General features: G+C 43.7%; 1 protein-coding gene and 1 non-coding gene across 2 annotated transcripts in view; one reads left to right on the top strand and one right to left on the bottom strand.

The window, feature by feature from the left end:
* LOC126106140 (facilitated trehalose transporter Tret1-like) overlaps positions 1 to 7,969 on the top strand; it is a 63,139-nt gene extending 55,170 nt beyond the window's left edge. Inside the window, exons 7-8 of the mRNA XM_049912383.1 lie at positions 7,613 to 7,831; positions 7,901 to 7,969. Of these exons, the coding sequence (XP_049768340.1) occupies positions 7,613 to 7,831; positions 7,901 to 7,969 (288 nt within the window). The remainder of the gene's footprint in view (positions 1 to 7,612; positions 7,832 to 7,900) is intronic.
* A 15,709-nt stretch (positions 7,970 to 23,678) lies between these two features.
* Trnat-ugu (transfer RNA threonine (anticodon UGU)) lies at positions 23,679 to 23,753 on the bottom strand. The gene has a single exon. It is a non-coding gene; the product is annotated as a tRNA-Thr (tRNA).
* Between the last annotated feature and the right edge of the window lie 608 nt (positions 23,754 to 24,361).

Raw genomic sequence — 24,361 nt, 5'->3', positions numbered from 1 at the left:
ACATTGTAATTCTGTCAGAGACAGCAAAAGACTTGGAAGAACAGTTGAACGGAATGAATAGTGTCTTGAAAGGAGGATATAAGATGAACATCAACAAAACCAAACGAGGATAATGGAATGTAGTCGAATTAAGACGGGTGATGCTGAGGGAATTAGATTAGGAAATGAGACACTTAAAGTACTAAAGGAGTTTTGCTATTTGGGGAGCAAAATAACTGATGATGGACGAAGTAGAGAGGATATAAAATGTAGACTGGCAATGGCATGGAAAGCGTTTCTGAAGATGAGAAATTTGTTAACATCGAGTATAGATTTAAGTGTCAGGAAGTCGTTTCTGAAAGTATTTGTATGGAAGTGAAACATGGACGATAAACAGTTTGGACAAGAATAGAAGCTTTCGAAATGTGGTGTTACAGAAGAATGCTGAAGATTAGATGGGTAAATCACATAACTAATGAGGATGTATTGAATAGGATTCGGGAGAAGAGAAATTTGTGGCACAACTTGACTAGAAGAAGGGATCGGTCGGTAGGACGTGTTCTGAGGCATCAAGGGATCACCAATTTAGTAATGGAGGGCAGCGTGGAGGGTAAAAATCGTAGAGGGAGACCAAGAGATGAACACACTAAGCAGATTCAGAAGGATGTATGTTGCAGTAGGTACTGGGAGATGAAGGAGCTTGCACAGGATAGAGTAGCATTGAGAGCTGTATCAAACCAGTCTAAGGACTGAAGACCACAACAACAACAACAGTCCAGGTTCGAAGTCGTTGAGCTCTCCCGACCCACCCACGCTGCTGTTACGGCTTCCGTATCGGCAACACAACACTCCTCGGCTCTTTTTATACTGGCGGATCCGCCTCTCCTCACATGCAATGGTCGCTGTCGCATTATTAACGGCTGTTCGAATACTGTTGATTGTATAGCGTGCATGGCACTGTAATGAGCGACAGAGTGACGTCACAGTAGCACGGCGGCTATACAAACACGGCAGAAGGAATCACACGGCAGTCACCACTTGTCAGTGGCCGAGGAGTGCTCGCCCGTGATCTCCTGGATATATAACCACTTGACGCAGCTGGAAGGTCCAGAAAATTTTCTCAGTATACATTGCCTTGAAACGATGCATTCGAGCAGTTTCACTAAGTGCGTCCATTACTCTTTTTCTTCAAATTTAAACTGAAATGGGGTGTAGAGGGGGGCGTGAGGTCATCAGACTGTTTAGTTATAGTATTTGTCTCTGTCCAAATATCTGCTACTTCACAATCTTGAGCACGTCTCTGAGGTTCATTTAATAAACCTGTCATTATCCGTACACGTTCAGCTTCCCCTGTTAGTCTATAATGTTATGTGTGCCTCACTGCTTTTTTTAAACTAATTTGTGCCTGATTTTATTCTGAGAAGCTCAGTAATGTATGTAAATACCGTAAATGTAAATGTGATTCAAAAAGTACTTGAAGTGAAGTGAAGCGCAGCTGGACAGCAAGAAACTCTTTAGCGCGCAATCCCCGCAACGATAGTAGTTGTGAATCCTTGAGTATAGACTCTGAAACAAAACAAAAAAAAAGACAATTGATTTATTAAAAAAAGAGGACTGTTAATCTGTATCTTGTGGAAAGAGGACGTGTTGCTACGGCGTTATCAAAACGTGTTGTTACATTTAATGAAAATTGATATTTCAGTGATAAAACCCAGTAAAGTATGTGTAAGAGTTGCCAAACATTCATGTATTCAAATTTTCTGGAAGTGAAGAATAGAAATATCTTGTTTTTGGAAAAGGAGGTGAACTTTATTGTCGTCGCCGCCTATCAAACGACAGAATTGTAAGTGTACAAAGTTCACTGAAATACAGGAAAAGAAATGCATTCTCTATAGTTTTCATTCAATAAGTAACACCCTCTCATAATTTCTTAATTATAGTAACTGTATTATGTTCTTGTACAACAGTATTAAGCTGAACTCCACTGATCAATTTTGATGTAGTAGGACGGGTAGTTTGAAGGAAGTTTGTGTGCCAAGCAATCTCGTTTTCTCACGAAAAGCAGATTGCTGTTTGATCTTAAGTACTTACAACAGTGGTCCCTTACATAAGCAAAGCTACGAAAACTTGGTTCAAAATGGTTCAAATGGCTCTGAGCACTATGGGACGTAACTGCTGAGGTCATCAGTCCCCTAGAACTTAGAACTACTTAAACCTAACTAACCTAAGGATACCACACACATCCATGCCCGAGGCAGCATTCGAACCTGCGACCGTAGCGGCCGCGTGGTAGCCAGCCAGTGTGGCCGAGCGGTTCTAGGCGCTTCAGTCTGGAACCGCGCGACCGCTACGGTCGCAGGTTCGAATCCTGCCTCGGGCATGGATGTGTGTGATGTCCTTAGGTTAGTTAGGTTTAAGTAGTTCTAAGTTCTAGGGGACTGATGACCTCAGATGTTAAGTCCCATAGTGCTCAGAGCCATTTGAACCATTTTGAACACTGAAAAATAAATTAATACTTCGGCGCGTAATGGCCGACCAGAGGCTGCATCGGAAGATGAGCTCGCAGCGCAAATTACTGAAAAAATGCTTATTAAAAATAGTTAGGCACTGCGAGCATTTGAGGTGACAACTATTACAAAGAAATTCGTTTTGTAATAATACTAACAAGTTTATTTAAGCAGAAATACGAATAGCTTACATAAAATATGTGTAGCCGCTCAATGGCTGCCTTCCGTACCACGAAACAAAACAGTGTGTCTACCACAAAATACGTCCTTCCTCCTCGGCCGAACAATCGCGTCTCTTTTGATCCTTTTTTATTTTCATAGACATTAAATAAAGATGCTATTCTTTACTTATCGCTGCATATCAGTTGTTTCAAGAACATTAACTATATCTTTTACACTAATTATATTCATAAAATACTTAATTACGGTATACAACCGATAAAAATGTCAATATTTATGTGACGTACCGTCACAACTGTCAGTCTGCTTAATTCATCTACATCTACATCTACATCTACATGTTTACTCTGCAATTCACATTTAAGTGCTTGGCAGAGGGTTCATCGAACCACGATCATACTATCTCTCTACCATTCCACTCCCGAACAGCGCGCGGGAAAAACGAACACCTAAACCTTTCTGTTCGAGCTCTGATTTCTCTTATTTTATTTTGATGATCATTCCTACTTATGTAGGTTGGACTCAACAGAATATTTTCGCATCCGGAAGAGAAAGTTGGTGACTGAAATTTCGTAAATAGATCTCGCCGCGACGAAAAACGTCTTTGCTTTAATGACTTCCATCCCAACTCGCGTATCGTATCTGCCACACTCTCTCCCCTATTACGTGATAATACAAAACGAGCTGTCCTTTTTTGCAACCTTTCGATGTCCTCCGTCAATCCCACCTGGTGAGGATCCCACACCGCGCAGCAATATTCTAACAGAGGACGAACGAGTGTAGTGTAAGCTGTCTCGTTAGTGGACTTGTTGCATCTTCTAAGTGTCCTGCCAATGAAACGCAACCTTTGGCTCGCCTTCCCCACAATATTATCTACGTGGTCTTTTCGACTGAAGTTTTTCGTAATTTTAACACTCAGGCACTTAGTTGAATTGACAGCCTTGAGAATTGTACTATTTATCGAGTAATCGAATTCCAACGGATTTCTTTTGGAACTCATGTGGCTCAAACTTTTCGTTATTTAGCGTCAACTGCCACCTGCCACACTATACAGCAATCTTTTCTAAATCGCTATGCAACTGATACTGGTTTTCGGATGACCTTACTAGACGGTAAATTACAGCATCATCTGCGAACAACCTAAGAGAACTTCTCAGATTGTCACCCTGGTCATTTATATAGATCAGGAACACTAGAGGTCCCAGGACGCTTCCCTGGGGAACACCTGATATCAGTTCAATTTTACTCGATGATTTGCCGTCTATTACTACGAACTGCGACCTTCCTGACAGGAAATCACGAATTCGGTCGCACAACTGAGACGATACCCCATAGGCCCGCAGCTTGATTAGAAGTCGCTTGTGAGGAACGGTGTCAAAAGCTTTCCGGAAATCGAGAAATACGGAATCAACCTGAGATCCCCTGTCGATAGCGGCCATTACTTCGAGCGAATAAAGATGTTTTCTGAAACCATGCTGATTACGTATCAATAGATCGTTCCCTTCGAGGTGATTCATAATGTTTGAATACAGTATATGCTCTAAAACCCTACTGCAAACCGACGTCAATGATATAGGTCTGTAGTTCGATGGATTACTCCTACTACCCTTCTTAAACACTGGTGCGACCTGCGCAATTTTCCAATCTGTAGGTACAGATCTATCGGTGAGCGAGCGGTTGTATATGATTGCTAAGTAGGGAGCTATTGTATCAGCGTAATCTGAAAGGAACCTAATCGATATACAATCTGGACCTGAAGGCTTGCTCGTATCAAGCGATTTGAGTTTCTTCGCAACCCCTAAGGTATCTACTTCTAAGAAATTCATGATAACAGCTGTTCGTGTTTCAAATTCTGGAATATTCCATTTTTCTTCCCTGGTGAAGGAATTTCGGAAAACTGCGTTCAATAACTCCGCTTTAGCGGCACAGTCGTCGGTAACAGTACCATCAGCACTGCGCAGCGAAGGTATTGACTGTGTCTTGCCGCTTGTGTACTTTACATACGACCAGAATTTCTTCAGATTTTCTACCAAATTTCGAGACAATGTTTCGTTGTGGAACCTATTAAAGGCATCTCGCATTGAAGTCCACGCCAAATTTCGCGCGTCTGTAAATTTTAGCCAATCTTCGGGATTTCGCGTTCTTCTGAACTTCGCATGCTTTTTCCGTTGCCTCTGCAACAGCGTTCGGACCTGTTTTGTGTACCATGGGGGATCAGTTCCATATCTTACTAACTTATGAGGTGTGGATCTCTCAATTGCTGTTGCTACTATATCTTTGAATTTGAGCCACATCTGTCTACATTTGCATAGTCAGTTCGAAAGGAGTGGAGTTTGTCTCTTTGGAAGGCTTCTAGTGACACTTTATCCGCTTTTTTAAATAAAATTATTTTGCGTTTGTTTCTGGTGGATTTGGAAGAAACTGTATTGAGCCTAGCTACAACGACCTTGTGATCACTAATCCCTGTATCAGTCATGATGCTCTCTATTAGCTCTGGATTGTTTGTGGCTAAGAGCTCAAGTGTGTTTTCACTACCATTTACAATTCTCGTGGACTACTGCTCGAAATAATTTTCGGAGAAAGCATTTAGGACAATCTCGGAAGATGTTTTCTGCCTACCACCGGTTTTGAACAAGTATTTTTGCCAACATATCGAGGGAAGGTTGAAGTCCCCACCAACTATAACCGTATGAGTGGGGTATTTATTTGTTACGAGACTCAAATTTTCTCTGAACTGTTCAGCAACTATATCATCGGAATCTGGGGGCGGTAGAAGGAGCCAATTATTAACTTAGTTCGGCTGTTAAGTATAACCTCCACCCATACCAATTCGCACGTAGTATCTACTTCCACTTCACTACAAGATAAACCACTACTGACAGACACAAACACTCCACCACCAATTCTGCCTAATCTATCTTCCGTGAGACTTCGTAAAATTTTCTGCAGAACTTATTTCAGGCTTTAGCCAGCTTCCTGTATCTATAACGATTTCAGCTTCTGTGCTTTCTATTAGCGCTTGAAGCTCAGGGACTTCCCCAGCACAACTACAACAATTTACAACTACAATTCCGACTGTTTCTTGATCCAAGCACGTCCTGTATTTACCATGCACCCTTTGAGATTGCAGCCCACCCCGTACTTTCCCGAGGCCTTCTCACCTAAAAAAACCGCCCAGTCCACGCCACACAGCCTCTTCTACCCGTGTAGCCGCCAGCTGAGTGTAGTGAACTCCTGACCTATTCAGCGGAACCCGAAACCCCACCACCCTATGGCGCAAGTCAAGGAATCTGCAGCCAACACGGTTGCAAAACCGTCTGAGCCTCTGAATCAGACCCTCCACCCAGCTCTGCACCAAAGGTCCGCAGTCGGTTCTGTCAACGATGCTGCAGATGGTGAGCTCTGCCTTCATCTCGTAAGCAAGACAGGCAGCCTTCACCAAATCAGTTAGCCGCTGGAATCCAGAGAGAATTTCCTCAGATCCAAAGCGACACACGTCATTAGTGCCGACATGTGCCACCACCTGCAGCTGGCTGCACCCTGTGCTCTTCATGGCATCCAGAAGGACCCTTTCCACTTCAGGAATGACTCCACCCGGAATGCACACGGAGTGCACACTGGATTCCTTCCCCTCCTTAGCCGCCATATCCCTAAGGGGCCCCATTACGCGCCTAACATTGGAGCTCCCAACTACCAATAAGCCCACCATCTCCGATTGCCCGGACCTTGAAGGCTGAGAATCATCCTCTGAAACAGGGCAGGCAGCTGCATCTGGCTCAGCCAGAGACAGTACCTGAAACCTGTTTGTCAGACGTACCGGGGAGGCTTTCTGATCAGCCTCCATGGACGTCTTTCGCTGCCTGCCACGCCTTGGAACGACCTCCCAATCAACCACAGGCGAGGGCTCAGCCCCACTGCGGGCAGCAACCGGGGCAACCACAGCGGCAGACCGATCTGGGAACAGACGGGACGAGGTTGACATCCCCGTGATACCCAAGTCCGGCTCCCCACAGTGGTGCCCTTTGGCAACAGCCTCAAGCTGCGCGACCGAAGTCAGTGCCGCCTGCAGCTGTGAGTGAAGGGAGCCCTCATCCGAACACAGCAATCACAGTCTCTGTCCATTCTAATCGATGTTGAACAGTTACTGAAACACGAGTCCGTGCCTAGATAACGCAAGGGAAACACGCAAAGAATCTATGAACTAACCTGTACAAATGCCTAACGACTGGGCTACAATCTGCCTGAATTTACGATTACAGTAACTAAAACTCGAAATTACACCTCATATACGAACCTATGTAAGATATAAGTGAGCTAGGAGTATACGACTTGCTGCTGGCAGCTGCTTATCCAACGGCGGCAGGGAGCACACTGGCTGTGACCAACCGACACTGGCCTTTCAAAACAAAAACAGAAGACAAACGACTACGCGAATTTACACTATTCAGGTACTAAAACGCGATACTACAACTCTCAAACACTATAATACGCCCATACTTTATGAATTAAACAATGCAAGTACCCAAAAACACGCAAAGAAATTAAGACTTAAACTATGTAACAAATAAGTGAGCTAGGAGTATACGACTTGCTGCTGGCAGCTGCTTATCCAATGGCGGCAGGGAGCACACTTCTGAAAATAGAGACTCTCTGAAAATAGAGACATTAAATAAAGATGCTACTCTTTAATTATCGCTGCATATCAGTTGTTTCAAGAACATTAACTATATATTTTACACTAATTATATTAATAAATTACTTAATTACGGTTTGCATCCGATAAAAATGTCAATATTTATGTGACGTACCGTCACAACTGTCTGTCTCCTCAATTAAGTTTGAACGGAACCTCCAGTGCATATGTCCTACTCGCTCCTGGCGACATATTTTTGTTAAACTGAACCCGAGTGCGGAGGTGGGTTTTTACGCCTCACGTGCGGTGACAGGTGGCGGGCCTGCTGAACTGGGTGCTGATGTTCACGGTGACGCGCTCCTTCGGGCTGATGCTGTCGCGCGTGGGCGCCGCCGCCTGCTTCGGCGGCTTCCTGGCGTCCTCGCTCACCGCCACCGCCTTCGTCTTCTTCCTGGTGCCCGAGACGGCGGGCAAGACGCTGCAGGAGATCCAGGCGGACCTGCGCGCGGGCCGCCCCGGCGCCTCCGCCCCCGCTCCGCCCGCCCCCGAGGAGCTGCCGCTGCCGCAGCTGGTCGCCGGCTCCACCTCCGCGGCCTCCAAGGCGGTGGCCGCCGACTTCTTCCCCGCGGGCAGCTTCCGCTTCCTGTCCCCCGGCGAGATACACATCTGACGCTCTGCAGACGCACGCCCCACCCAAACGCGCAGTACGTCTCAGCTACCACGTGTCCGGCAGCCGCTTCCCTGTGATATTCTCGACTCCCGACCTACACATGTGTAGCCACTGTAGGCCGTCAACAATCTAACAAAACTGCTTCTAACACAATAACGGTAGCTATATTTGGATTAAAATAATTTTGTAATTGAAATTTCTGTGTGTCGAGTGGCAGGCGCCAGGTGTCAACCAATCGCAGCTGTTCCTCGCGCTCTACGTATTCACTGTGTTGCCTTTCTGCAAGCACGAACAGCGCTGCCTCGCGGGGCGACACAGGCAGAGACAGCGTGATGCCTTGAGCGTGTCAATCACAACGTTATTTGCTGCATCAAATAGGACTTAAAACTCGAGCTTTCGAAAATTATGAACTTCGTCACATGACTGACTGCAGGGTGGGATAGAGGGAGTCGTGGAATCTGGTCGTCATCCAATCACAGCCTTCGGGCACCACGTGATTGCCGTGTTGCCTATTCTGCAGGCGTTTGCAGGCAACGCAAGCACCGAGAGTAGAGTGTGATTCTATGAGCATGTGTCATGTTGCATGTGACATGGCAACTATACACCAGAGACATCTGCCAGTCGCACAGCTATTGACCATGTTTATTCGGTGTTCAAACTCGGGTTCCGAAGATTAATATCCTCTTCTTCCTCAGGAGATGACTATCTGCCAGGAGCGAACTCTGCTTTCCTTTGTAGTGGCGTTCAAACTTGTCACTGGCCAGGCAATTCTAACTTCTAGTCTGAAGTTATTTCTATTGAAGTGTAACGAAGGCAGTCGACAAGAACAAAACCTTCCATGGGAGGGCAATCTGAACTGCTGACACATACATGTGTCATTTACATATAACATATCCCCTGGAATAATACACATATGAGGTATTATCCAGAAGTTTACGAAATACATTAATTTAAAATATTAAGTATCACATGCAGCAAATTTTGCACCATCGCCTTCAAAATAGTGCCCACGGAAGGCAATACACCGGCACCATCTTTTCTGTCACTTTTAAAACGCGTCCGGGTGTTCTTTCTTCATTAGGCCGTTTGGTACCCTTTGCGATTACGCTTAAATCTCCTCTACTGTATCAGTCCTTCGACCCTCTTCATTTTGAGTAAAAGGAAGGAGTCACAAAAGGGTGCTAATTCTGGTGGGTACCGCACTTCTGGAAGAAATTTCGTCTTGTTTGTAGTAAAAGATTCCAGAATTATGTAGGCCACATGGGGTGGTACATTATCACGGTGGAGTACTCAGTCGTTCGTAGGACACTTCTGCTGACTTATCTCGTTATACTCTCCCTCAGACTTACGAACATCGCTATAGAACTCCTTATTGACAGTCATGGCATGCGGGACAAACTCGTTATGAACAACTCCGTGAATCTATTTTTAAAATAATTGACCAACAAGGACTTATTGTTACCCTTGCCTTGTCCTCCCACTGGGGCGACTGCTGCTTAGTTTCACTATCATGGACATAAACCCAACTTCCGACGCTTTGAAAACCATCAAAAGAAACTTTGGGTCATCTTGCATGAATTACATGACTTTCCTGAGGACTTCAACGCAGTTTTGTTTTTGATCGTCTTGAAGCATTACTGTCACAAACTAGTGTCAGTTCTTCAGCCATCACTTATCCGCAAGGTGTTGCAGCGGTCTTGAACGGTCTAGCGAAAACTGTTGCATAAGCGCACCAGATGTTGAAGCAAGATTTTGGAAGTAAAGCCTCATGTCATACACATAGTTACGGCTGGTAAAAGCGCTGAGATAATGTTTAGAAAATGATTTATCTGATTCAGTATGTTTAAAACAAAGCTTCAGACATGCTGCTGTATCAGATTAAAAATCGAAGAATCACAGACCCACAGGTACACGTTAATGGAAATACGTTCATCCACAACTAATCGAACTACGCGACTCACAGCCATTTGTCTCACTAATTCAACAAGGATTTGTGGGGATACACCTAACAGTATTTCTTTGCACTCTTGATCGTCTAGGTGCAGAGTTCAAATTTCGGAAACTATTAGATACCACTTCATAGATGTTTCTGAGCACACAGTGAAGGAGACACAGTCTTGAATTCACTCTGTCTTCCACATCACATCCTGCGTTTGGTGGAACAGAAATCTGAGTTGCAAAAAAGACTCCCAGTGTTGGATCAAGTAACTTTTATTGCCTTCTTTTTTTTTAAGTCAAGACACTACAAGAGAGTCATCTGTGGCTGAACTGTTCTTTATCTCATAACTGAAGAGTCACTTAAACTTTCAAGTATAGAAACAAATGTGAAAAAACTATTACATGAGATTTTATGTTAGTTAAAACCACGTCTGTGAAAAGTGTCGTGATCAAAATGTGTGACTAATAAAATGAGAACAATGCTGAAGTACATTCCACAGACAGATTGGAGACATTTCAGAATAATTGTAATGGACCAAGTGTGTTATATTGTGATTCTATTGTTATGTGAGAATTCATTGCTCTATCAAGAATGTAAGAGACATTTCTGTATTTCTGTATTTCCTTGCCCAAATACTGTTTTATGAAGACTAAAATGTGATTTTAAGATTTTTTAATAATCTTATCACAATAATGATTTTAGTGCAAAATGTTGCCTACAATAAATATGGGAGGTAATACAGTTTTCCCGAAACAAGCTTTACTAGTTTGAAAGAAATTCAGTACTTGATGTAAGTATTGTTCTGTTTGTGAATGTTTTATATAAGTGGGACAAGGACAAGCATTTATCCATATTAGTTGTTCATGTACTACATAACTCTGAGTGACCTTAACACTACAGGTACTAGTACTGCAAAAAATAACATTATATCTATAGTTCAGTAAATTTATACTGGAGTATGCAGTTCATTTTTGTTACTGAATTTGTGATACATTAAAGACATATCATCAGTTTTAATTACCTCAAAAAAATACGTTTCTCGCCATTTACATTATAAATGTACCCGAAAATGCTGTTCTGCTGCCGAAATTCACATCCTATTTCACATCAACACAGTCTTTTTCTCTATATTTTGTTGTACATCCATTAAGCTTGGTTTTCATTGTCTACGTACTAATCTAACAGACAACCACTGGTCAAGCTAAACAGGCGGTGTATCTGGACTCAAAAAACAGAGGGAGAGGGAGGCATGTGAGAGAGTGTGTATGTACAGAAGAGAAAGAGCTGGGGGTCGCATAAGAGTGGAATCTGTGGTTCCACTATGAGGATGCTAATCAGGTTTGTTTTAAAGACATGCTCTAATAGACGTTACCTTTGAGACTGGACGAAGTGAACTGATGTTAGTCAAGAATGCCTTTGAGATGACGAAGACGCCCTTATCAATTGCTAACTGAGGTTGAACGAGGTCGTGTAATTTGGCCACGAGATGCTCGATGTGCCTCCTGGGGTGCTCCAGAAAGACTTGGCAGGAATGTAGCCACTGTACATTCGCGGGCAAGTGCTCTACCAACTGAGCTACCCAAGCACTACTCACGCCCCATCCTCACAACTTTACTTCTGCCAGTACCTCGTCTCCTGCCTTCCAAACTTCACAGAAACTCTCCTGCGAACCTTGCAGAACTAGCACTCCTGAAAGAAACGATATTGCGGAGACATGGCTTAGCCACAGCCTGGGGGATGTTTCCAGAATGAGATTTTCACTCTGCAGTGGAGTGTGCGCTGATATGAAACTTCCAGGCAGCTCAGTCGGTAGAGCAGTTGCCCGCGAAAGGCAAAGGTCCCGTGTTGGAGTCTCGGTCCGGCACACAGTTTTAATCTGCCAGGAGGGTCCATCCTTCTGTCTGGAGGTCGTGGGGACCACGGCCGTTCACTATTTTAAGAAAAATGAAAAGCCTACAGCCGTCCTTATGATTTTATTTATTGTGTAGCTACCAGTTTCTGGGCTTCAGTGTGCCACCTTCAGGTCTCAGTTGATGCTGAATGGGTTATCACGAACCACATATATGCAGCATCAGTGGCCAACGTAACTGGTTTATGCAGATCATCTGTGACCGTGCTGTCAGTACACCAACCATCAACTGACTGCTACACAATAAATAAGATCACAAGGACGGCAGTAAGAGTTTCATTTTCTTACTCTTGGTTATCCCACGCACTCTGTCTGTAAATTTGTACGTCAATCTGGTGATTCGACCTGTTGTACTGCCACTCAAGAGCAACATTCTAGAGGGTGTTTTCCAACAGGATAACACCCGCCCACTTACCGTTGTTTCAACCGAACAGGCTTTACAGAGTGTCGACATGTTGCTTGGCTTGCTCGAACATCATATCTGTCACCAATCGAGCACATATGCGACATGATCGATGACAATTCCAGCGTCGTCCATAACCTGCATTAATCAGTCCTGTATTGACCGTCCAATCATTTTTTTTTCAGTCATCTGTCTTATGACTGGTTTTATGTCACCCGCCACGAATTCCTCTCCTGTGCTCCTGTGCTAACCTCTTCATCTCAGAGTAGCACTTGCAACCTACGTCCTCAGTTATTTGCTGGATGTATTTTGGAAATTTGTGGTAAGTTCCTATGGGACCAAACTGCTAAGGTCATCGGATCCTAGGCTTACACACTACTTAATCTAACTTAAACTAACTTACGCTAAGGAAAACACACACACCCATGCCCGATGGAGGACTCGAACCTCTGGCGGGGGCAGCCGCGCGAACTGTGGCAAGGCGCCTAAGACCGCACGGCTACCCTGCGCCGCTGGATGCATTGCAATCTCTGTCTTCCTCTACAGCTTTTGCACTCTACAGCTCCCTCTAGTAACGCGTAAGTCATTCCTTTATGTCTTAACATACGTCCTGTCACCCTGTCCCTTCTCGTCGTCAGCGTTTTCCACATATTCCTTTCCTCTCCCATTCTGCGCAGAATCTTCTCAATCCTTATCTTATCGGTCCAACTAATTTTCAATATTGGTCTGTACCACCAGATCTCACATGCTTCGATACTCTTCTGTTCTGGTTTTGCACAATCCATGTGCAACAAGGACGAAACCCCATCCCACAAACGGACATCCCTCACCTGTACAACACCATGTGGCACGTTTGCATGCTTGCATTCAACATTCTGGTGGTTACACCGCTAGTTAACGTAACTAATGCACTAGCATTTGGCATTCGCAAAAGCTTTTCTCGCACTTACATTTCCGAAAATTTCATCGCTCTGTATTAATTATTTCTTGGTGTTGGTATATTATTTCAGTCAGTGCATCTTTAAAAATTACTGAAGTCTGGAAAAGACTTTTAAAGTAAGATTATCTTTTAATCCTTCTCTATTTCTTCCTCTTTAGCGTTCAAGAAGAGTCCTCTGTTATAAATGATTAACACACGTGTAAACACAACGTCGATTTTGATTCGAAGACGGCATATGCTCCCTGGAGGACAGTAGATGTACTGATAATGGTTTCAACGTCGTCCTCTAACAGACAGCGTAATGACATACTACGAGAGTGCCATCTATTTCTTCCCTTTGATAGGGAATGCCCACAGCCAGAAGGGTCAGTGTGGTGAAAACGTGTGAAGGCAACCATGCCATGGAGAAGCACTCGTGCTGCCTACAGCCAACTCAGCGAGTTTGAAAGGAGTCAAACTGTGACATTCCGTATGGAGATATGCTCCTTTCACAGAACTACCGCACAAGATGGACATTCCGCATCTGTTGTGCAACGATGCTGTTATCGGCGGTCACGAGAGATTTCTCATACCCGTAGACGAGGTTCTGGACGTTGCGAATCGGTTATTAAAAGTGGGACTACCGGCACACACACACACACACCTGTAGTCCGTCTGCCATTCGCGCGACAGCATCCACGTGCACGGCTCGAATGGCCCCATCAGAGGATCACGTAGAAGGTGTTGTAAGGGGTTCACCTCGGTGTATTGCCCAGTTGCTAGAACGACAGTCCACAGGCGCTGCCTGAGACATGAAATATCTTCACCCCTGTCAGAAGAGAGCTGAGCTGCAGTAGAGTCGAAAGCGTGAGCTGTCTCTGCCGCAGTTGCAGTCGCTCGCTGCCACACTGCAGTTGTAGTCTGTCGCTGGTGCAGCGCAGTTTATAGTTAGTAGTTGTTAAAGCCACAGTGCAGAACAAGTTGTGAAATCTTGTTATATGCAACTGAATAATAATTGTGATCAGCAGCAGAGCTTAATGATACCATGGAATGAGATGATGATGAACAAATGAATAATTGTTAATATAATGAAAAATCAACAGTCTAATAAAGTCAACCATATATTGTAAGGTAAATTTTATTATTTTTATTGGCATGCGCGTAGTTAAGTCACTTGTTTCAGATGTTAATATGAATTTGTTTCAATCTTTTCTTTTATGATTCGTCAGCACCAGTTGACACAGATTTGTAATATATTCACTTTTCCCGTGTAACTGATTGTAGATGTTTATCAATAACGTAAAAAATTTTCAGAATATAATTGTTTTTACCGGTCAAAAAAAGAAAAAGAACGTAACCTTCCCGTATAAATAAAAAACATATAAATTCATGGAATTTGGATAATTAAATTCTGAGGTATGAAAACTGATAAAGCTTAACTCATAGAATACTGATAAATTTTGACGTAAGCCAGCGCTACGCCCTGGCCCTGTGAAATCAATCTGAATCCGTCAGTGAGAAATAAACTGAAAAATTCATACCTCGTGATGGTGTCGCCGGATAACGCTGTCTTTATATCTGTCCGTAAATGGTACAGCTTAGTGCAATGCTGGCCTACCTACTAATACTGGATAACATTTGTCTGAGATCTGAATTACGAGAAAAATTGACTTTACTTAGTGACACATCTGCACAGATTACTAAAGAGCACATGACTACGATCTGAAAAAAAATTCTGGAATATTTTAATTTGGATAAATGACTGGATCGGGACTGGCAGCGACTTAAGGGGAAATTATACTTTTATAGTTGACTGGTTAAAAATTTATATTCTGAAAATTTTTTACGTTATTGCTAAAGATCTTCAATCCATTACACAGGAAAATTGAATATGTTACAAATCTGGGTCAAACGGTGCTGACGAATCACAAAAGAAAAAATTGAAACAAATTCATATTATCATCTCAGACAAGTGACTTAACTACACGCATGCCAATAAAAATAATAAAATTTACCTTACAGTAGATGGTTCACTTAACTACACTGTTGATTTTTCATTATATTAACAATTATTCATTTGTTCATAATCATCTCAATCCACGGTATCATTTAGCTCTGCGACTGATCACAATTATTATTCAGTTCCTTATAATAACATTTTACGATTTGTCCTGCACTGTGACGACTGCTAACTATAAACTGCGCTGCCCCAGCGACAGACTACAGCTGCTCTGTAGCAGCGAGCGACTGCAACTGCGGCAGAGAGTGCTCTCGCCTGCGACACTACTGCAGCTCTGTTTTGACAGGGGCGAAGACAGAGCGGACGCTAACCAGCGATCGGTACGTGCAGCCTGTTGTTAGACCCTTTCTTCTGCCATTCTTGCAATAGGACGGTGGTGTGTTCCAACAGCATAATGCACGCCCACAGACTGTCCGTGAAATTCAAAATGCTCTGCAATACGTGCGGCAACTTGTCTGGCCAGCACGATCGCCAGACTTGGCTCCAACCGAGCGCGTGTGAGATATGATGGGACAAAAAAAGACTCATACGATTCCTCAGCCAACGCTCCTATGTGAACACGTCAAGCAGAATACAGTTCCCCACAGTCGTTTAATGAACAAGTAAGAGCATAAGGACTATCAGACCAATTGTGTGATCGGATTGAAGAATTCCTAGATAACAGAACGCAGCATGTAATTCTCAATGGAGAGAAGTCTTCCGAAGTAAGAGTGATTTCAGGTGTGCCACAGGGGAATGTCGTAGGACCGTTGCTATTCACAATATATATAAATAACCTTGTGGATAACATCGGAAGTTCACTGAGGCTTTTTGCGGATAATGCTGTAGTATATCGAGAGGTCGTAACAATGGAAAATTGTACTGAAATGCAGGAGGATCTGCAACGAATTGACGCATGGTGCACGGAATGATAATTGAATCTCAATGGAGACAAGTGTAATGTGCTGCGAATGCATAGAAAGAAAGGTCATTTATCATTTAGCTACAATATAGCAGGTCAGCAATTGGAAACAATTAATTCCATAAATTATCTGGGAGTGGGCATTAGAAGTGATTTAAAACGGAATGACAATATAAAATTAATCGTCGGTAAAGCAGATTCAAAAAATGGCTCTGAGTACTATGGGACTCAACATCTTAGGTCATAAGTCCCCTAGAACTTAGAACTACTTAAACCTAACTAACCTAAGGACATCACACCCACCCATGCCCGAGGCAGGATTCGAACCTGCGACCATAGCAGTCCCGCGGTTCCGGACTGCAGCGCCAGAACCGCTAGACCACCGCGGCCGGCGGTAAAGCAGATTCCAGACTGAGATTCATTGGAAAAATCCTAAGGAAATGCAGTCCGAAAACAAAGGAAATAGGTTACACTACACTTGTTCGCCCACTGCTTGAATACTTCTCACCGGTGTGGGATCCGAACCAGATAGGGTTGATAGAAGAGATAGAGAAGATCCACCGGAGAGCAGCGCGCTTCGTTACAGGATCATTTAGTAATCGCGAAAGCGTTACGGAGGTGATAGATAAACTCCGGTGGAAGACACTGCAGCAAAGACGCTCAGTAGCTCGGTACGCGCTTTTGTTGAAGTTTCGAGAACATACCTTCACTGAGGAGTCAAGCAGTATATTGCTCCCTCCTGCGTATTTCTCTCGAAGAGACTATGAGCATAAAATAACAGAGATTAGAGTCCACACAGAGGCATACCGACAATCTCTCTTTCCACGAACAATGCGAGACTGGAATAGAAGGGAGAACCGATAGAGGTACTCAAGGTACCCTCCGCCACACACCCTCAGATGGCTTGCGGAGTATGGATGTAGATGTAGAGATGTAGAAGCAGGCGTGGCAGGACAGTATTCATCACGTGTACGATCGACTGGATGCCAGGATAAGCGCCTACATTTTCGCCCGTGGTGGCTACACCACGTACCAATATGGGTGTTTCAGGATGGGTCGATACCTGGTACCTCAGAACCACTCGTGACACTGATCTGTAAACGTAATCATATCATGTACTCCATATACACTGTTGCAACAAAAAATCTTGAACGAACTGTATACCTCTAACATGTAATTTGTTTTGTCCTTCACACTAAACTGTTTTATGTCTATGTTTACTTACACTTCAACGAGCTACAGCAAAATTACATCACACAATGAAGTGCTGTTTAGCCTGGCTCCGTCGCTGAGTGGTCAGTACGGCTGACTGTCATTTGGAAGGTCGGGGTTCGATTCCCGGTACTGCCAGGCATTTTCATCTGTGGGAGTACTGTAAAGGAGTGAACTCAGCCTCGTGATGCCCGTTGAGAACCTGCTTCACTAAGCAGTAGCTGCTTCTCGGCCAAGGAAGCCGTCAGTGGCCGGGAGAGCAACGAGTTTAGCCCAAAACACCGTTGTTGGAGGATGACACGGCGGCCGGTGGTTACCGGTGGACCTGCCAGGGCCTGTGGATGGAGTTTCACCAAGAAGATGATGATGAGGTCACGTACTCCGAGGATCATAGGGGTCGATGCGGGAGATCCGCACCGCTGTAATAGGCAAGGTCCTAGGGGAGGTGGTTTGCCATTACTTTCCTCCGACCGTAATGGGGATGAATGATGATGATGAACACGACACAACAACACCCAATCATCACGAGGCAGAAAAAATTGCTGACCTCGGGAATCGAACGCGGGACCCCGCGTGTGGGAAGCGAGAACGCTACCGCAGAACCACAAGTTGCAGACTCAACACGAAGGCCTTAGCCAATGTAAACTGTTCGTTGGACATCAGCGCGCATACGTGTGGAGATGTTCACGTGGGACTGTATGAAGAGTTGGCGTTACATGACCCAAATTATTTTTCCCTTAGAAATATATGACACTGAGGTGACACGTCATGGGGTAGAGACATGCACATTTACAGATGGCGGTAACATCGCGTACAGGAAGTATAAAAGCACAATACGAGACTGGAATAGAAGGGAGAACCGATAGAGGTACTCAAGGTACCCTCCGCCACACACCGTCAGGTGGCTTGCGGAGTATGGATGTAGATGTAGATAGATGTAGATGTACGTTGGCGGAGCTGTCATTTGTTCTCAGGTGATTCACGTGAATAGATTTTCGACGTGATTATGGCTGCACGATGGGAATTAACAGACTTTGAAAGCAGAATGGTAGTTCGAGGTACACGCATGGGGCATTCCATTTTGGTAAGCGTTAGGAAATTCCATATTGCTAGATACACAGTGTCAAGAACGTGCCGAGGACAAATTTCGGGTACTGCCCCTCACCACGGACAAAGCAGTGGCCGACGGCCTTCACTTGACGACCGAGAGCAACGGCATTTGTGTAGCATTGCCAGTGCTAACAGACAAGCAACACTGCATGAAACAACCGCAGAAATCAGTGTGGGATGTACGACGAACGTATCCGTCCGGCAGTGCGGTGGAATTTGATGTTAATGGGCTGTAGCAGCAGACGACTGACGTGAGTGCCATTGCTAACAGCGCCTCTCCTGGGCTGGTAGCCATATGACCTAGACGACTGGAAATTCGTGGCCTAGTCTCACAACTTCAGATTTCAGTTGGAAAGACCTGATGGTAGGAAGGAAAACATAGGTACAAAGAAGGTAGCTGCGAAGAAACCATCGGTAACAGAAGAAATACTTCAGTTGATTGATGAAAGGAGGAAGTACAAACATGTTCCGGGAAAATCAGGAATACAGAAATACAAGTCGCTGAGGAACGAAATAAATAGGAAGTGCAGGGAAGCGAAAACGAAATGGCTGCAGGAAAAATGTGAAGACATCGAAAAAGATATGATTGTCGGAAGGACAGACTCAACATACAGGATAGTCAAAACAACCTTTGGTGACATTAAAAGCAACGGTGGTAACATTAAGAGTGCAACGGGAATTCCACTGTTAAATGCAGAGGAGAGAGCAGATATGTGGAAAGAATACATTGAAAGCCTCTATGAGGGTGAAGATTTGTCTGATGTGATAGAAGAAGAAACAGGAGTCGATTTAGAAGAGATAGGGGATCCAGTATTAGAATCGGAATTTAAAAGAGCTTTGGAGGACTTACGGTCAAATAAGGCAGAAGGGATAGATAACATTCCATCAGAATTTCTAAAATCACTGGGGGAAGTGGCAACAAAACGACTATTCACGTTGGTGTGTAGAATATATGAGTTTGGCGATATACCATCTGACTTTCGGAAAAGCATCATCCACACAATTCCGAAGACGGCAAGAGCTGACAAGTGCGAGAATTATCGCACAATCAGCTTAACAGCTCATGCATCGAAGCTGCTTACAAGAATAATATACAGAAGAATGGAAAAGAAAATTGAGAATGCGCTAGGTGACGATCAGTTTGGCTTTAGGAAAAGTAAAGGGACGAGAGAGGCAATTCTGACGTTACGGCTACTAATGGAAGCAAGGCTAAAGAAAAATCAAGACACTTTCATAGGATTTGTCGACCTGGAAAAAGCGTTCGACAATATAAAATGGTGCAAGCTGTTCGGGATTCTGAAAAAGTAGGGGTAAGCTATAGGGAGAGACGGGTCATATACAATACGCACAACAACCAAGAGGGAATAATAAGAGTGGACGATCAAGAACGAAGTGCTCGTATTAAGAAGGGTGTAAGACAAGGCTGTAGCCTTTCGCCCCTACTCTTCAATCTGTACATCGAGGAAGCAATGATGGAAATAAAAGAAAGGTTCAGGAGTGGAATTAAAATACAAGGTGAAAGGATATCAATGATACGATTCGCTGATGACATTGCTATCCTGAGTGAAAGTGGAGAAGAATTAAATGATCTGCTGAACGGAATGAACAGTCTAATGAGTACACAGTATGGTTTGAGAGTAAATCGGAGAAAGACGAAGGTAATGAGAAGTAGTAGAAATGAGAACAGCGAAAAACTTAACATCGGGATTGATGGTCACGAAGTCAGTGAAGTTAAGGAATTCTGCTACCTAGGCAGTAAAATAACCAATGACGGACGGAGCAAGGAGGACATCAAAAGCAGACTCGCTATGGCAAAAAAGGCATTTCTGGCCAAGAGAAGTCTGCTAATATCAAATACCGGCCTTAATTTGAGGAAGAAATTTCTGAGGATGTACGTCTGGAGTACAGCATTGTATGGTAGTGAAACATGGACTGTGGGAAAACCGGAACAGAAGAGAATCGAAGCATTTGAGATGTGGTGCTATAGACGAATGTTGAAAATTAGGTGGACTGATAAGGTAAGGAATGAGGATGTTCTACGCAGAACCTGAGAGGAAAGGAACATGTGGAAAACACTGATAAGGAGAAGGGACAGGATAATAGGACATCTGCTAAGACATCAGGGAATGACTTCCATGGTACTAGAGGGAGCTGTAGAGGGCAAAAACTGTAGAGGAAGACAGAGATTGGAATACGTCAAGCAAATAATTGAGGACGTAGGTTGCAACTGCTACTCTGAGATGAAGAGGTTAGCACAGGAAAGGAATTCGTGGCAGGCCGCATCAAACCAGTCAGTAGACTGATGACAAAAAAAAAAAAAAAAGGTAGGATTCGAGTGTGGCACAGACGCCAGTTTGTCAACAAGGTACTGTGCAGCTGGTGGTGGCTCCATAATGGTGTAGACTGTGTTTACTTGAGAATGCTGGGTCCTCTGGTCCAACTGAACCGATCATTGGCAGGAAACTATTATGTTCGGCTCGTTGGAGAATATTTGCAATCATTCGTGGACGCCGTGTTTCCAAACAACGATGGAATTTTTATGGATGACAACGCGTCATGGCACCTGTCCATAACTCTTTCCGATTGGTTTGTATAACACTCTGGACGATTCTAACGATCGATTTGGCCACCCAGATCGTCAGACGTGAATCCCATCGAATATCTATGGGACATAATCGACAGAGTTCGTACAGAAAATCCTGCACCGCACACGTGGACGGATAGAGAGGCACCGTGGCTCACTATTTCTTCAGCTTCCAACGACTTGTTGGGTCCATGCCATGTCGAGCTGCAGCACGAAAGGAGGTCCGACACGATATTAGGTGGTATCCTCTGACCTTTGTGACCCCACTTTATAAAGACAGGGCATATGCATAAATTTGATGATTTCCTTTACACAAACGAATTATGGATAAATTACACTTTTGGCTTCAAGAAAACAACAAACACCGTCCGGACAGGCCTTGAAGGCCCATCGGTACTGACCGGCCGCCGTGTCATCCTCACTCCTTAGGCGTCACCGGATGCGGATATGGAGGGGCATGTGGTCAGCACACTGCTCTCCCTGCCGTATGTCAGTTTCCGTGACCAGCGCCGGTACTTTTCAATGAGGTAGCTCCTCAACTGAGCTGACAAGAGCTCAGTGGAACATTCCAACAGCACTCGGCTGACCCAGACGGTGACCCACTCTGGCGTCCGACAGCGCTTAACTTCGGTGATCTGACGGGAACCAGTGTTACCACTACAGCGATGTCATCTTATCGCTGCTCTGTTCTGTTCTGTTGTTGTTGTGGTCTTCAGTCCTGAGACTGGTTTGATGCAGCTCTCCATGCTACTGTATCCTGTGCAAGCTTCTTCTTCTCCCAGTACCCACTGCAGCCTACATCCTTCTGAATCTGCTTAGTGTATTCATCTCTTGTTCTCCCTCTACGGTTTTTACCCTCCACGCTGCCCTCCAGTTCTAAATTGGTGATCCCTTGATGCCTCAGAACATGTCCTACCAACCGACCCCTTCTTATAATCAAGTTGTGCCACAAACTTCTCTTCTCCCAAATCCTATTCAATACCTCCTCATTAGTTATGTAATCTACCCATCTAATCAGCTCTGTTCTATGGAGTATAATTTCTTATGGCACTTGTTTCTCAAGTTAGTGTTCTATTATATTAGATACAATAGAAATGTCTGTTAGAAAATGAAATAAAGCATCACCTAGACAAATAAGTATGGAAGCAAGAATTTTTACATAAGAATCAAATAAATCAAACAAGCAGTATTCAAAAGCGTAAAAACTTCGACATATTTCTTTTAATCTCTTTTGAGTGACTTAAAATACATATGTGGTAAGATCCGATAAACAAACAAGGGCAAATGTTAATATCCAAAGTGAAATACAACAAAACAATGCGCATGAACGTGTACTCTACACTTAGAACTCTGCTTCAATGTACTTTGCTTACAAAAATATCGTTCACCAATTTATCAGTAGTTCGCTCCGTGGCTGGCTCTCCACCTGAGGCCATTCGTGTTGTATGTATCTGCAGTTAAGGTAAAGTAGCTAAGGTGCTGATAAATCGACTGTAGCTTGTGTGGATGCTCATGACGTCTGTTGAACCTATGGCGAACCAGTTATATCTATATCTGTATATCCATTCATGAAAAGCAGCCTCGACGATTTCTCGGATTTTAATTTCCATACAGGCCCAAAGCACAAAGCCCAATTTTACTGTCTCTGTTGTCAACATAATTTGCTGTCTACATCATGTAGCAGTACAAGAACCACACTTCGTAATCGGAGGTGCATCCGCAGTTTGATCTTAGCCGCAAGCTAAGGAATGTGGTGAATGAAAATGATGATAGTGACGGCAATGAAGTATTAGAATAGGTCATAATTGTGTATGTGGTGCATTTAGTATCTGTTCTTTGTGTTCTGATTCTAGTTTCTCATTAATTACAAACTTCACAACTGTGAAAAAACGCAGTTGTCACTAGCCTACTCATTGAAAGTTTATGAACTATTATTAATGACAAAGATAATCCTAAGTGATATTTAATATTAAATAACAGAAAGTGGGTACGCTATTTTTTCGTAGGAGATATAGGAAGCTGAGACTTGGTTATAAAACGATTCACGCCTATGAGACTGGTTATTTGTCTACAAGTTTTATTTTCACAAACACCTATTTTTCTCAAACTTTTTTGTCTGTGCTTTGGGGCGTTATGGTTTACAGGACCTCAATTGTTCTAGTGAGGCTAGAAAATCAAGAGTATTTTCCCTGACGGTGATCTCAGTCTGTGTAACTGCCAATCGTTGTGAACAGAACAATTGACTGGAAACAGGAACAATTGGCAGTGGCATTTCCTTAGCCTCATCCTGGTCCTTGTTTTTCCAATGTTATCGTCCATTCACTCTCTTCCTTCCATGTATGTATGATATTGCATGATTGCAGTGGCTTGTTCTGTCGCATTTTTTTACCATCTTTCACGCTTCCAAATTACTGCTCGGACAGTTATATTTAGTCAATACAATTAGGTGCAACAGTAAGCAAATTGTTGCTATCGAAAAGTCTCAGTCTGCTATCAGACGCAATATCTGTAATTTGATGAAATGGGCCTTTCGTTTGTTTTCCAAGTTCTTTGGGATTTAGAAGTAGATATATATGACGGTAGTATCTGTTCCCGAAAGAACAGTTACCGTTGTTGACCATGCAGATTTGCTAGAAATGAAATGATAATTAATGGACACCATAGCTGCAAAGAGGCGTTGATATATTTCATTGCGGACATGTTGAAAATGTGTGCCCCGACCGGGTGTCGAACCCGGGATCTCCTGCTTACATGGCAGACGCTCTATCCATCTGAGCCACCGAGGGCATAGAGGGACTTATCCCTTGCACACTCCCCGTGAGACAGACATTCCCAACATGTCCAAACCATTACATTCTGTGCCCTCGGTGCTTCAGCTGGATAAAGCGTCTGCCCTGTAAGCAGGAGATCCCGGGTTCGAGTCCCGGTTGGGGCACACATTTTCAACATGTCCCAAATGAAGTATATCAACGCCTCTTTGCAGATAGGGTGTCCATTTAATTATCATTTCCTTTAGAAGTATAGCATTCTCCAAGACGACCTTCCTACTTCAGTCGTCAATAAGTTTCAGAAACGTAAAGTAACTGTTAAAGGGCATGTCATAGTGTCCCGCCGTTACTGGAATGAGGGCTAGCACTTCTGAGGCAGCTAAAGCCACTGGGGCGCACGTTGATGAGAAATTTTAATACTTGTATGTTTCTGGAAACTGAAATTGAAACATTATTCAGAGCAGTTTCCTGCTCTCAATACATTCGTCACTTGAGTACCACTTATCAAAAGTAATGGTAGCACTAATTTTAGCTCCTGTAGTGCAATGCTGAAATTGACGTCTCCTTCTTGCCGAGTATAAAGTATACTTTTGTCGTAATTACTTCTCGATACTTCGTCATCGAGAA

Source organism: Schistocerca cancellata, chromosome 10 (genome assembly GCF_023864275.1).
Source record: "Schistocerca cancellata isolate TAMUIC-IGC-003103 chromosome 10, iqSchCanc2.1, whole genome shotgun sequence".
Taxonomy (NCBI): domain Eukaryota; kingdom Metazoa; phylum Arthropoda; class Insecta; order Orthoptera; family Acrididae; genus Schistocerca; species Schistocerca cancellata.
Note: the sequence above shows the minus strand (reverse complement) of the source record. Positions and strands in the feature narration are given on the sequence as shown.